The following is a 14,032-nucleotide window of genomic DNA, read 5'->3' as shown; positions in this document are numbered from 1 at the left end:
TGAAGCTCAAAATTTTCCCAAATTAGAAAATTTGGACATAGAGTCCCAAATTTCAGAATTTAAGTGGGTTATTCACAACGGATTACGCAGAACAAGTCTTATATATCGTTCAGATAAACAACAAGTTACCATTTCACAACATCGTTGGAACGGATATCAGTGGAGTTTTCTGACAAATATTGAATTAAAAAAAGAAGAGTACGAGAACTTACTAGAGCATCTCCCTACACTTTTATCTTATATTGAAAAGTTTAAGAAAACTTGCATTGACATGGATGAAGGAACGCAAAGTTGATGGATATTGTCATTCTTGTCAACATATTCAATTGCTACGGAAACATCCTTTCAATGTTTCCCGAAAATGAAAAACGCAAAAACTGTTTTTTAGCAGCCTGTAAAATTTGGGACGAGAATATAAATTTGGAGGAAATTAACCAAAAATTTCCTCATGGAGGACTTATTGGTTATGGAAATTCCTTTTTAGATTTTTTCTTTGCTAGATTGAAAGTTTTTCGATTACATGCTATACTACACGATTCTGCTGGAGCGGTTAAAGCAACTACAAACAAGGGACCAGGATACTGTTACATGTTACCAAATTTTCCAAGCTCATGTTTCTTGGGACATTTAACTGGGTTAATCTTTTGTGTCTTTATTAAATTTTATCATACTCAAATTTTCAAAATGCTAGACTGCTAATCATTTTTGTAATAATTCAACCTAGAAAAAAGAATGTCTCTCGTTGTGTTTGATATTGAGTGCTTGGAAGGGAAAATTGTCAAGGAGTTGGGTGTTTTCAAGGATGGAATTGTATTGGGATACAGTTTCCTCCCACCCAAAGACTATAAACCTACTTATCAAGCAAAATGGAACACTAAAAATTTACATGGGATTAATTGGAACAATGGAAAACTGGAATACACTGAGTTTTCATCAATCATTCACCATCATTGTTCACCTACAACAGAATACTTTGCAAAAGGGTTAGAGAAGTGTAATCTTCTCTCAAATTACTTGTGTAAAGATGTGGAGAATCTAGATGATCTTGGTTGTCCAAAAGTTTCCAAACTTCTCAATAACTCGGATACTGACTGGGATTGTAGCAATTATCCGTATCGACACAAAAAGACATTTCACTGTGCAGAGAAGAAAGCTTATGCTTACGGAACTTGGACTCTGGATTTTTTTGATAACGTATAATATTTGTAATTTCTATTTGTAATTTCTATTTGTATTTGTGATCGTTTTGTAATTTATTATTTTTATTTTACTACTTTTGAAATCAGAGAGAAGTTGCATTCCCAGTTCAAAAAATTGATTTTCCCTTAAAAATAAGGTATAAATGACCGAGCATACAGATAACGGTTTAAATTTAGGTAATTTTGTCTTTGATGATAATAACCAGGAACGACAATCGTGGAAATGTTTTGGACAGACTTGTAATAGATCTCTGGTGGTTTTTTTGTCCCAATTTTTTGTTATTTTGTTAATATTAGCGTGCTGTATAGTAAGAATAACTCTTGCCGAAACCTGTGAAGAAACAACAGTTTGGATTGCTATCTTATCTAGTACAGTCGGTTATATTTTACCTTCTCCTAAACTATGAACAAAATAACCTCTACTAAGGAACGCATTTTTATTTCATTGGTGGGACCAAGCGGGTCTGGAAAATCTCATCTTATCCATGATTGGCTAATTATTGGAACTTTTCAACCCGATTTTGATAAAATTTACTATTTTTATCAACATTATCAATCACTTTACGGTCTAATGTCCAAAAACATTAAAAACATTCAATTTATTCAAGGAGTTGACTTTGAGTTCATTCAGAGTCTACCCAATAATGGAACAAAGTATTTGCTGATTTTTGATGATTCTTGTGAAGAAATCTCAAGCTCGAAAGAATTTGTTAAAATCGCGACAGCTGGAAGACACAAAGGTCTTAGTGCAATATATATAAAGCATAATCTTTTTCATCAGAGTAGGTTGGGAAGAGATATTGAGTTACAAAATACTCATATAGTTTTATTCAAGTCTCCTAGAGATGTTCTCCAGATTAACACTCTTAGTCAACAGCTGGGGTTAGGATCACAATTAAAAGATTGGTATACAAAAGCTACTTCAATCCCGTATGGTCACTTACTCATTGATCTAACTCCGAAAACAGTCGACTCTCTTAGATTTTGCAGAAACAGTGGTTCTATTCCCACTATTTTTTTCTCCCTAAAACGAAACAAGAGATTACTTTTTTGAACGATGAACACACAACATCTCTCTACGCTGATAACGTTCCAAACGTATTCCCAGAACTTCAAGAAATCGTTCCTAAGAAATTGTCCAAAAGATTTCATTCAGTTTCTAAACGAATGCATAGTAAACCTTCTCGGGGGACAACTACAGGAAATACAAAAACAAGACGTAATAAAGTACAGAGACGAAATTCATCAACTCGTGCTAAAAAGAACCGGAATAAATAAAAGAAGAGCAATTTTAAGTTCACGAAAAGGAATAGAGCTCATATCAATTTTGACACCATCTATCATTAATCGATTGTCTTGAAATGGAACAGTTTGTTTTGATTCCTCAACACCTTTACGAACAAAAATTCAAATTAGAAGTTAAAAAGTTGGACACTTTTGAGCAGAAACCAGTTTCTGTCCCAACACATTTGAACCCTAATTACAAGGAAATCAGCAACAAAACCAGATCTTTAAAGAACGAATCAATTGTAGATCAAATTTTGAATTCACCGCGAGTCAAGCTATCTCTCAACGACACAATTTTATTAGATGGAAGAGATACAGAAGTAGCTTTTGTAGATTTTATTTTTGCATTAAAAAGAAAGAACGTTGATTTTCCCGACATATATTACACAATACTTGATGCTACCGGAATAAATCCGCAAAAAGTAATAAACAAAGATGCCAAAAGCAAAGACAGAGGGAGCTGGATTCCTTTCAAAATCTGAAAAAGCCAAGCTACAAAGGCTGTATAGAGATGGAAAAGCCGCATATGGATCAATTAAAAATCTACAAAAGGCAAGTGGGTTATCCAAAAAGAAAGTTGCCTACTTTCTACACAGTAAAGATTCCTACACAAAGTATCGTCATGCAACACGACATTTCAAAAGATTACCAGCATTTGCTAAGCGAATCAATGAGATCTGGTGTCTCGATCTAGCTTTTGTGGATAAATTATCGAATACTAATAATGGAGTGAAGTATTTATTAGTATGTGTTGACGTCTTTTCTCGCTTTGTTCGTGTGCAACCAATGAAGTCAAAGTACTCTACCGATGCAGTTGTAGCTTTCAAGAAAATGTTGCGTAAAAAAGTATGCCCGCGAAAGTATGGGTTGACCAGGGAACAGAGTTTAGTGGTGAGTTTCGAAAGTTTTGTATGGACAAAAAAATTAAAATTTACTCTACTAGAAGTGAAACGAAAGCTGCTGTAGCAGAACGAGCCATTAAATCCCTGAAAAACATTATTTATCGCTATATGGAAGAAAATGGTGATAAATACATGAGAAAAATGGATTCCTTTGTCAAAACTATGAACACAAGAGTTAATCGCTCAACAGGTAAAGCTCCAAAAAATGTAACAAACAAAGACTTTTTGTCAATTTTTTACAGAAACCCAATTAACCAATATAAACGACCACGTTTTAAAGTTGGTGAAAATGTTCGTATATCAAAAAAAGATATTCCATTCAGAAAAGGTTATAAATCACAGTTCACAAATGAAATATTCAAAATTGTTAAAGTTGCTACTTTTAAACCGCCAACCTATAACCTTTGTGGAGAACAAGGTGATGAAATTCTAGGTAAATTTTATGAACAAGAGCTTTCAAAGTGTATCATTTAAAGATGAGTTCTTTCACTGTTGAGTTGGTTTCCAATGCGTCGTTTGATTGTTACCCAAACAATACACTAAGTTCTTTCACGAATTTTCTACCTGAACAAATTAATCTTGATGGAGAATGGGAGGTAGCGATAACAGAACTGTCGTATCCTTCCTTGTACCAAAACATAACAGAGGGTAAATTCTTCTATCTAGATGAAGCAACACCAGATACAAAACCATCGGATTATTACACACTTGATCCAGGTCTATACCCCTCGATCTCTGATATTGTCAATGAAATGAATAGAAAAATTCAGGAACGCGAAAAATATGAAAAAACGCCCATCAAGTTACACGTTAACAAAATTACACAGCGAATTTCTTTGAGTCTTCCAAATCAGAACTCTTTACTTGTCATTTTTAGTGCCGATCTTTGTCATGTCTTTGGATGCGAAGAAGCTGTTTATGGTATGGGTGTTTTCATTAGTGGTGGTGGTCCACATTTTCCCAAGTTTCCTTATGACATTGTACGAATACACACCTTAATGATATATAGTGATATTGTTGAATACAATATTGTGGGTGATACAAAAGCTGCTCTTTTACGATGCATTCCGTTTATATGAAAAGTTAAGAATGGAGATATCATCTCAACGGGACAATACATGAATTATCAAAATTTTCCAAACTTACAATTTAAAAAAATTCTAAAAAACTCATTCCACAGCATAAAACTCGAGCTCCGGGACTCTTATGGTGAAAAAGTTCCTTTCAACTCTGTTGGTGTGACAAGAGCGGTACTAATGTTTAGAAAAACTTCTGACATTTTTAGATTTAAAGTTGTAGAAAATGGTTGCTGATAGTGATTTACCGTATTTTCGTGGTTATTCAAGACAAAGGGGAAGAGGATTCGGAGCGTTAGCACAAACAATTGGGAGGACAGCTATTCCATTCTTGAGGAGATATGTTGTCCCAGCAGCAAAAAGAGTTGGTGCTGATTTGCTTGATATAGCTGCACCAGAAATTGGAAATGTTCTAACTGGAAAGAAAAAATTCAAATCTGTGGCTGCAGATGTTGGAAAGAAAACATTACGTAAACAGCTAGGTGGTGGAAAAATTAGGAAACGGCGCATAATTCGAAGAATTACCCCAAAAACCAGTCGACGTCGTCGAACTAGAAGAGATATTTTTTCAAAGCTAAAATGAATACTAGATCAACAAACGATAGCAACTTTCGTTATGGTCACTTTACGAACTCTTGCTTGGAGATTTTTGACAAAATTCCTGTTTTGGAACCAATTGAATCTTCTCACGTTCAAGAAGTTTATCCCAGTACTTCATTGGATGAAAGCAGCATTGAGTTCGAGTTTGAAACAGATAGAAGCATATATCTTGATATGAGAGATATCTACCTTCAAATCAAAGTTGGATTACAAAAGGGAAGATTGTTTGATGACTTTATGAAAAAAGACGAGCATGGAAAAGCAGATATGGGAATGTCTTTCACAGATGATGATTTACATTATCTAACTCACGTCAACAATTTATTGCACTCGCTCTTCTCTAACTGTGAGGTGTATCTGAACAATCAACAGGTTTACAACTCAAATGGTCTCTATGGACACAAAGCTTTAATTTCCAATGAATTTAACGCTTCCACAAGAAATAATGAAGGTATTTTGGCTTGTCATGGATATAAATTTGAAAAAGAACCCAGCGATTTTGAGAAAAGCCCTTTTATAGATCGAGAGGAAGAACTTTTGCTGAAAAATGGAACTACTTATTACGGTAAATTAGCAATTGATTTGTTCCAATGTGAAAAGTTACTGCTTCCAAATACAAAAGTTAGACTGAAATTGATTTGTGCAAAACCCAATTTTTACATGATCTCCTACAATCATCACGTCTCCCTTAAAGTTCTTGACTGTTCACTTCAAGATGCTGGAGAAAGTATTCATTATCCTGAGCTCAGCGGTGAAAGTATCCGATTAGAAATGTTTTTCGACCGCCCGCTAAGAAGCGTGACAGAATTAATTGTTCTAGGAGAAAGGATGTCCACTGTTAAAATTGATCAGTTCGGAACGGCTGCTAAAAATGTCTGAAGATTTTTGCGTTAACGAAAATTTTTTCATATTTTTTTCAGTTTTTTATGGGTTTTACATCATTGCTTTCTGCATTGGAACATTTTTGGGTTATATATTATCGTCACCCAGTTGCCATTCTCTTCACCAAATAATTTCTGAAAATGGACGTTAACTGGGGGCGAACTAATTCAAACTTTTTTGTTTACGTTCCTCTCCTAATTTTTCTGGTACTTCTTTTTATAATTATTTTATTCTACCCCAAATCCCATAACAATTCTGTTGACAAAATTAAAAAGTCAAGCAACCTTTTATTAGAGCAAGGTAAAAAGTCCAATGATTGTTGCTTTTGTGAAGAGAATGAGTCTTTTCAGCTTGACTGTACAGTTAGAAATGCGTGTGTTAATGGTACTTGCGAAATAAAGCAGAGAAAAATTGTTTGTCATGGATAACACTTCCCTGAGACAGATTATTGAACGAATCCCAGAACTCAAATACCGCTATATTGGATCGTTTCCAGCAGATTGTGTTCCAAGGCTACCCACATTCAGTTTTGCTATCATCAACACTTCTCCGAGCAGTGAAGCTGGAGAGTATTGGATAATGATTGCTCGACTCAATCGAACTTATTACTATGCTGATTCTTTGGCTCGTCCAATCACAAAATACAAATTTTTGAATAAAAAGTATCAGAAAATGATACAACAACCAGTTCAGAAAACTGATAATTTGTGTGGATTTTACACAATATTTGCAGCATTTCAACTATTTAAATTTTTTCAAACAAAACTGAACAAGATTCATGACGTTCATGTTTTAAACTTTATAAGTAATTATATGTAATTAGATAAATTTAATGTAAAATAAGTCGAAGTGTAATAAAGTCGGCAGTAATTTTTTTCTAAATTCCTTAATTCTTCGTTAGTTACTCAAATTTTTGTTGTCGACTTTATTAACTACTCGGCTAAATGTACTTTAATACTCTTTTCTTTTGTACTATCATCATGTAAACGTTTGATTAAATTTGTATTTGCATGTGCTTAATTTGTACTGTGTCTGTTATTTTGTACTTATTAATTCAATTTTTTTCCTTTTATTTAACTTTTTTCCATGTTATGAGCGCGTAAAAGTCCACTAGTACTGTGACAATGCCAGATCAGCAAGAGGTAGTTTCGATCTACCGACCTCTGGGTTATGAGCCCAGCACGCTTCCGCTGCGCCATCTTGCTATTTAGGGTCGGCTATACCTAATCTTAATACATTGCGGCGGCTATACCTAATCTTAATACATTGCGGCGGCTATACCTAATCTTAATACATTGCGGCGGCTATACCTAATCTTAATACATTGCGGCGGCTATACCTAATCTTAATACAATGCGGCGGCTATACCTAATCTTAATACATTGCGGCGGCTATACCTAATCTTAATACATTGCGGCGGCTATACCTAATCTTAAGACATTGCGGCGGCTATACCTAATCTTAATACATTGCGGCGGCTACACCTAATCTTAATACATTGCGGCGGCTATACCTAATCTTAATACATTGCGGCGGCTATACCTAATCTTATTACATTGCGGCGGCTATACCTAATCTTAATACATTGCGGCGGCTATACCTAATCTTAATACATTGCGGCGGCTATACCTAATCTTAATACATTGCGGCGGCTATACCTAATCTTAATACATTGCGGCGGCTATACCTAATCTTAATACATTGCTGTGGTTAAACCAAAAAATGATGAAGTTTACTGCGAGGGAAAATATCCGTTAATGCGCGCTGCCTGTACAATTCCCCGCCTGTACGTACGCGCTGACTGTGCAATTCCCTGCGCGCTGCATGTATAATTCACTGCTAATCCCTAAATGACCTCTAAAATCACGTGACAAGTGGCTCCGAAAAATCACCCTGATCTGCTCCCACCTTACTACTCACCCCCTGGATCACCCCTAGATTTATCCCCAATCTTAATACATTGCGGAGGATATTCCTAATCTTAATACGTGGCGGCCGCTATAACTAATCTTAATACGTGGCGGCCGCTAATCTTAATACGTGGCGGCCGCTAATCTTAATACGTGGCGGCCGCTATTACTAATCTTAATACATGTACGCCGCCTATACCCTATCTTAATACATTAGTGTAGACCCTCTCTCAAAAATTACTCCTATACCCTATCTTAATACATGGGGTCTACACCCCCCCCCCCGGGTAGCCTTGCTCACCCTATTACTACTAAAGTGGCTGTGACGTCATATGGTCGTAACAAAAATCATGACGACGAAATAAAAAAACATAGCAGGACAAGTCCTGACGTACAATTCAAAGAATTTTCATTGACTAAACAGAAAACTAGACCTAGAACGGACTATGAATGGATTGGAAAAACCATTTAGAAAAAAATCCGATCTAAAAAATCGAAAAAACAGTAAAAATCAAAGTGAAATTGCCGCATGTGAACAAAAAATCACTAGCGAGAAAGCGAATTTTTGTTCAAACACCGTTTTCTCACTCTACTTTAAATTTGGAGCGAAAAAATTTCACGCCGCAAAACCACTCGCTTTTTCGCTCCACTTCCTGTTTCGGCGTGACCAAAATCACTACTCCAATTTGACTTCAAAAATCATGAAAATTTGTGAACAGATCTTAAAAAAAACAGCGCCCCAATACAATTCAAATTCTTTGAATTGTAAAAAAAAGACAGCGCCCCAATACAATTCAAATTCTTTGAATTGTAATAAAAAAAACCAAGAGAAGGCCAATAACAGCCCCAGCTATCGCTGTGCGGCTATTAAACACAAAACTTGCACAGAACACGACCAATAAAATAGCTACAAACTTTGTTTGAGAGCTATTAATCAAATGTTTATTTTTGTTACCTGTATGTCTGGCTGTTCGTTCTCCTCTAGAACGAAGGAGTGTTTGGTTCTATCTGCTGTTGTAGACCCTCTTAGAAGCACCACACACAATGGCTTCTCATCTTCCTTCACCTTACGACGCGTTACTACAAAAACAGAGAAATGTTACTGAAGTATAGCAGTTAAAATGTTACTGAAGTATATCAGTTAAATACTTCTAAAAGTATTTAACGGTACTTTCAGAAGTTCTTCTAAAAGTACTTCTCAAAGTTAAATACAGCTAAAAGTATTAAATAACTTTTAGGACGATCAATGTATTAAAATATCTCGAATATGTTCAAATGCATAAACATAGGTATTGAAAAGCAATGAAATGACCCACACTCTTCGTTGCACGTAAAAAATTGCAACCACTGATACCCATAACCCGAGTGGGATTTAAAGAACAGAAAATAAAAAAAAAACATTTTTGAACAAAAATATTTTCAGAGTGCAAACCATTTTGATGTCATTCGGTAGTTAGAAATACTCTTGTATCTTATGAGGGGATACAGGTGCTAGCATCAAAACCAACAAACAATAGAGGTGGTTACTAAGATAAGTTCAAATAGCGGGCATCTAAAATTTGGCTTTATGAGTTCATCCCGTTCTACTACTGATTTCGTATTTATTACTCATCGTTCATTTGAGATTGCTTTGCTGAGCAACTGCTGTTAATAAGCACTTAGAGCAGAAGCGAAGAAAAATAGCACAAAGTAAAAAAAATTTTACGCAAAAATGTTGCTTCAAACAGCTGTGAAATAAAGTAAAAAAGGAAAAAAAATTCATTCGACGAAAAATTTCGTCGAATGAAATTGAATGAAAACACTTATTCGACGAAAAATTCATTCGAGGAAAAATTTCGTGAATGAAAACACTTACCCGGCAGATTGTCGGAAAATAGCCGTTGATTCCCATAACCCAGATTGGAATTGAAAGAGGAAAAATAATTTAAAAAAATGATTTTTGCACACAAACAATTTTAAAGTGCGAACTATTTTGATGTCATTTTGGAGCTGAACATACTCCTGTTTCGTAGTGAAACAAAGCATAGTATCAATACCAATAAGCATCAGAGACGGTAACTAAGAACAAACTTCGAGTAAAGGGCATCTAAAATTGGGCTTTATCCCGTTTCTATTTCTGATTTGTTTTTTTCCTATACTGACTCTGTTCATTTTAATTGCTTTGCTGAGCAACTGCTGTCTAAAAAACTTTTCGCGGAATGTGAGAAGAATGAAACTAGCCTAGAGAAGTCAAAAAGATTCCACGCAAAAATTTGAACAAGCCGTGCACTAAGGTAAAGCAAAAACAATTTTAGTACGACGAGGTAAAAAAATTAGGAGCGCTATAAAAGCCGGCTGAGAAGCTGAGGCGGCTATTAGAAATAGATAATAGGATTGCTATAATAACCGGCTAATTAGATGAGGTCAGCCATTAACAAGTGGGATGAATGGCTCTCGAACGACTAGTAGGAGCTCTAATCAATTGCAACCTGCTTCAGTCGGGAGGAGGGATAGCCTAAATGGGACTAAGAAGTTCAATAGTGGGCTTCAAATATCAACATAAGAGGCTAAGATATACCACTATTAATATTTAAAGTGAAAAATGGCACCAGTTTAGGCGCAATTTTCACGTACATTATTACGTACCTCATGTTCTTGCCGACACTTTCTAAGGAGAAGTCGAGAGCAACTTCATTGGCAACACTGATTGGTCTATGCAGACACATGGTCACATGAAGGAAGCCTTCGAACTCTAGCTGATTAACTTGGTCCTTTTTCTTTGACGAAGAGCTGAATATTGATTCTTTTGATTTCGAGAGTTCCTTCGACATGGGTTTCTTCACCTGCATCAATCAAAAACATGACCAACTAAACGTCGGAAGAATTGCTCTCGAACGACTAGTGGGAGCTCTAATCAATTGCAGCCTGCTTCGGTCGGAGGGGGGAGGGGAGCCTAAATGGGACTAAGAAGTTCAATAGTGGGCTTCAAATAACCACATTAGAGATTAACATACCTATTAAGATTTAAAGTAACAAATGGCACCAGTTTCGGCGCACTTTTCATTTGACTTTTAGTATTAAATTGCCGCCAATTGAATTCAGCTGCTTGAAATTGTGACTGAGAGAGATTTTTAGATCACGCGAAACACAGAAAGTCAAGGGCGTAAAAGTCACTCTAAAAGTCAGAACCGTCAAGCGAAAACTTTGAAGACACACATTTACAGTAATTGCTATGAACTTCGTTCAAGAGCAATTAAAAACAACTCAAACATAAACCGACAAATGTCGGAAGAATTGCTCTTCAACGACAGGCGAGGCAATGTGCAAAAAACCTGTCCCGCGCCGGGATTCGAACCACTGACCTCCCGGTCCACAACCACAAGCAATAACCACTGCGCTACAGAGCTCTAAACTCTCCTATTCTGCAACCGATTTTATATTAGCTTTACTTCGGAGCAATAGAGATCACTCAAAAATGAAGAACGAAAGCGTGAAAAAGTCACTTGAGAAGTCAAAGAATGTCCTAGAAGAAAAGCGCAAAATTGTCAAGCGAAAAATTTGCATTAAAAACATAGCCGGCAGATTGCCGGAATAGCTGCGAAATTGACTTGCGTGCCGTAAAAAACAGATGGAAAAAGATACAGAAGTGAGTTGATAATAGTTATCGCCGCCGCCTATAAAACTTATTTTAAAAGTTTATTTCAAAGGAGGTTGTTTTTGGGTGCAAAAAAAGTTTCCCTGTCGCGTCTCGAACCGGCGATCTCCGGATAAACAGCCAGTCGCCTTAACCACTCGGCTGTCGGACCATACTATCTGTTTTCTTACAATCAAATTTGTTTTAGGAACAGATTCTGTTTCTGAATAACCGCAATTTAGGTCACGCAGAAAGCGTGAAATCAAGCGCGAAAAAGCCATCTAAGCAGTGACGAGACAGAATGTTCTAGAACAAATGTAAAACGAAAATGAAGCGTCAGACGACGAAATAAAAAAACATAGCAGGACAAGTCCTGACGTACAATTCAAAGAATTTTCATTGACTAAACAGAAAATCTAGACCTAGAATGGGCTATGAGTGATTTCAGAAAACCATTTTAAAAAAATCAGAACAAAAAATAAGAAAAAAACAGAAAATCAATATCAAAATGCCGCATGTGAGCAAAAAAAACCCTAGCGAGAAATGAAATTTTAAGTCAAACAAAAAAATAGGCCTAGAATGAGCTGTGAATGGATTGGGTAAACCATTTAGAAAAAAATCCGATCCAAAAAATCGAAAAAAAAACAGTAAAAATCAGAGTGAAATTGCCACATGTGAACAAAAAACCACTACCGAGAAACCGAATTTTTGTTCAAACACCGTTTTCTCACTCTACCTTAAAATTAGAGCGAAAAAAATTCACGCCGCAAAACCACTCGCTTTTTCGCTCCACTTCCTGTTTCGGCGTGACCAAAATCACTACTCCAATTTGACTTCAAAAATCATGAAAATGTGTGAACAGATCTTAAAAAAAAAGACAGCGCCCCAATACAATTCAAATTCTTTGAATTGTAAAAAACCAAGAGCACCGCAATATAGCTACGCTCAGCTTACAGCTTCGCAGCTATAAAAAAGACACACACGTTTACAATAATTGCTATGAACTTCGTTCAAGAGCAATTAAAAATTGAATTGAGAGACTACCAAAATTGTTAGATTTGCTTCAGAAGGTCACAAATGCTTCCTACTAATAGACTACAACTCCTAAAAGCACTATTACTAGTTTATGTAATTGAGAGAAACACATTTGACTGAAAAAATTCAGTTTAAACTTAAAAACGGCTTTGAAAAACGACATGAACAGAACACCCCTCTTGCTTCTCAATGTTCAACAATTCGTTCGCTCAGCTGTCTGACCCGCACGTTTTTCACGCATTGACTTTTACATCCGGTTTTAAATACACTCCAATAAATTATCGAAAAATACGCTCTTGGAGTCGTAAACGTACAGCACCCGAATACAATTCCAATTCGGTGAATTGTAGAACAATCAATAGAAGACCAATAATAGCCCCAGCAATCGCTTTGCGGCTATTGATAAATAATTGTATAACACAAAGATGAATTCCCTGCTTTTCTATATTGACAAATGGTGGCTAACCTGATCCGTCTGGACTGGTAGTGTCGTCAAACAGGACATATTTTCTGGGGTCATCGGCCACGTGGAACTTCTCCAACAGCTTCTTGATAACTCTTAGGGTAGAGTCACTGCTGTTGCACCTGACTGCATGTTCCGATCCATACGGTAAGTAGAATGTTGTACGATTCTCACTCTTACTCCTCTCAAAGCTGAAATATTGTTCGTTTAATGATACCGAATTACAGCTGTGGTTGTTTTTATTTAACGGGGGGATGAGGTGTTTTGGTAATTTTTAGTCTAGTAAGGCGTAAGGCCCTAGAGAACTTAATGGCGTTATCTGTTTATCCCATTTTTGAGAAAAAAAAGTCAAATGGTTTTGACAAAAAAATGCTCAAATGCAAAAGCGTGTGCGGTGTTCCGCCCTCAGTTAATATTGAATGTGTAGTGTTGGTGGTGCTGTGGCCGGACGTCAGAGAAGCAAACTAATCAGCTTGCTTCACTGACGCCAGTGTTGGTGGTGTTTCAAAAAAAGGCCCTTGAGTTGTAGTTACTTCGGCACGATATGCCTGGGCTACCCTTTGCCCACTGTTGTTCCTTGTCAACAGTTAAAACTTTCTTGAGATTTGCTTCACAAATCTTCTTTTGCTACCGTGAAAAAGTCATCCATTTCCTAAACATTGAATTACATCTATATAGTCAACGGTTTCAAGACAAAATACCCAATGCCAAAATACCCAATGTGACAAAATACCCAAAAGATACCCAATATTTTATTCTAACGTCGAAACTATCAGAACGATTATTTAGCATAATATTTAGTTAGTGGGTTTGGCCATGCCTCGCGGGCCATGGCCATGCCTTAGCGGCCCGTGGGACTTGATATGAAACTATCACAACCAAACATGGGATTAAATTAGCAACTTAATTGCGAGAAAACATGCTTGTAAATTTGAGTTCTAATTTGTAATCGGATTATTGAACGAAAAGATCAAAGGGAATAAATTGGGTATAATGGCATTGGGTATTTTGGCACATTGAGTATTTTGGCATTGAGTATTTTGTCATGTAACCATAATCAACATT

The 14,032-nt window shown here is 36.3% G+C and overlaps 1 protein-coding gene across 3 annotated transcripts in view; it reads right to left on the bottom strand.

Annotated features, from left to right (window-relative positions):
* Positions 1–8,775: 8,775 nt before the first annotated feature.
* LOC142334698 (uncharacterized) overlaps positions 8,776–14,032 on the bottom strand; it is a 32,892-nt gene continuing 27,635 nt past the window's right edge. For all 3 annotated transcript variants that reach the window (XM_075382937.1, XM_075382938.1, XM_075382939.1), the window contains exons 6-7: positions 12,971–13,158; positions 8,776–8,936 (exon numbers count right to left, since the gene is read on the bottom strand). In XM_075382937.1, coding sequence (XP_075239052.1) covers positions 8,791–8,936; positions 12,971–13,158 — 334 coding nt within the window. In that variant the 3' untranslated portion in view covers positions 8,776–8,790. The remainder of the gene's footprint in view (positions 8,937–12,970; positions 13,159–14,032) is intronic.

The sequence above is a fragment of the Convolutriloba macropyga genome, chromosome 2 (genome assembly GCF_964194025.1).
Source record: "Convolutriloba macropyga chromosome 2, txConMacr16.3, whole genome shotgun sequence".
Lineage (NCBI taxonomy): Eukaryota > Metazoa > Xenacoelomorpha > Acoela > Convolutidae > Convolutriloba > Convolutriloba macropyga.
The sequence above is the reverse complement of the archived record's forward strand: the minus strand, read 5'-3'. Positions and strand labels throughout refer to the sequence as shown.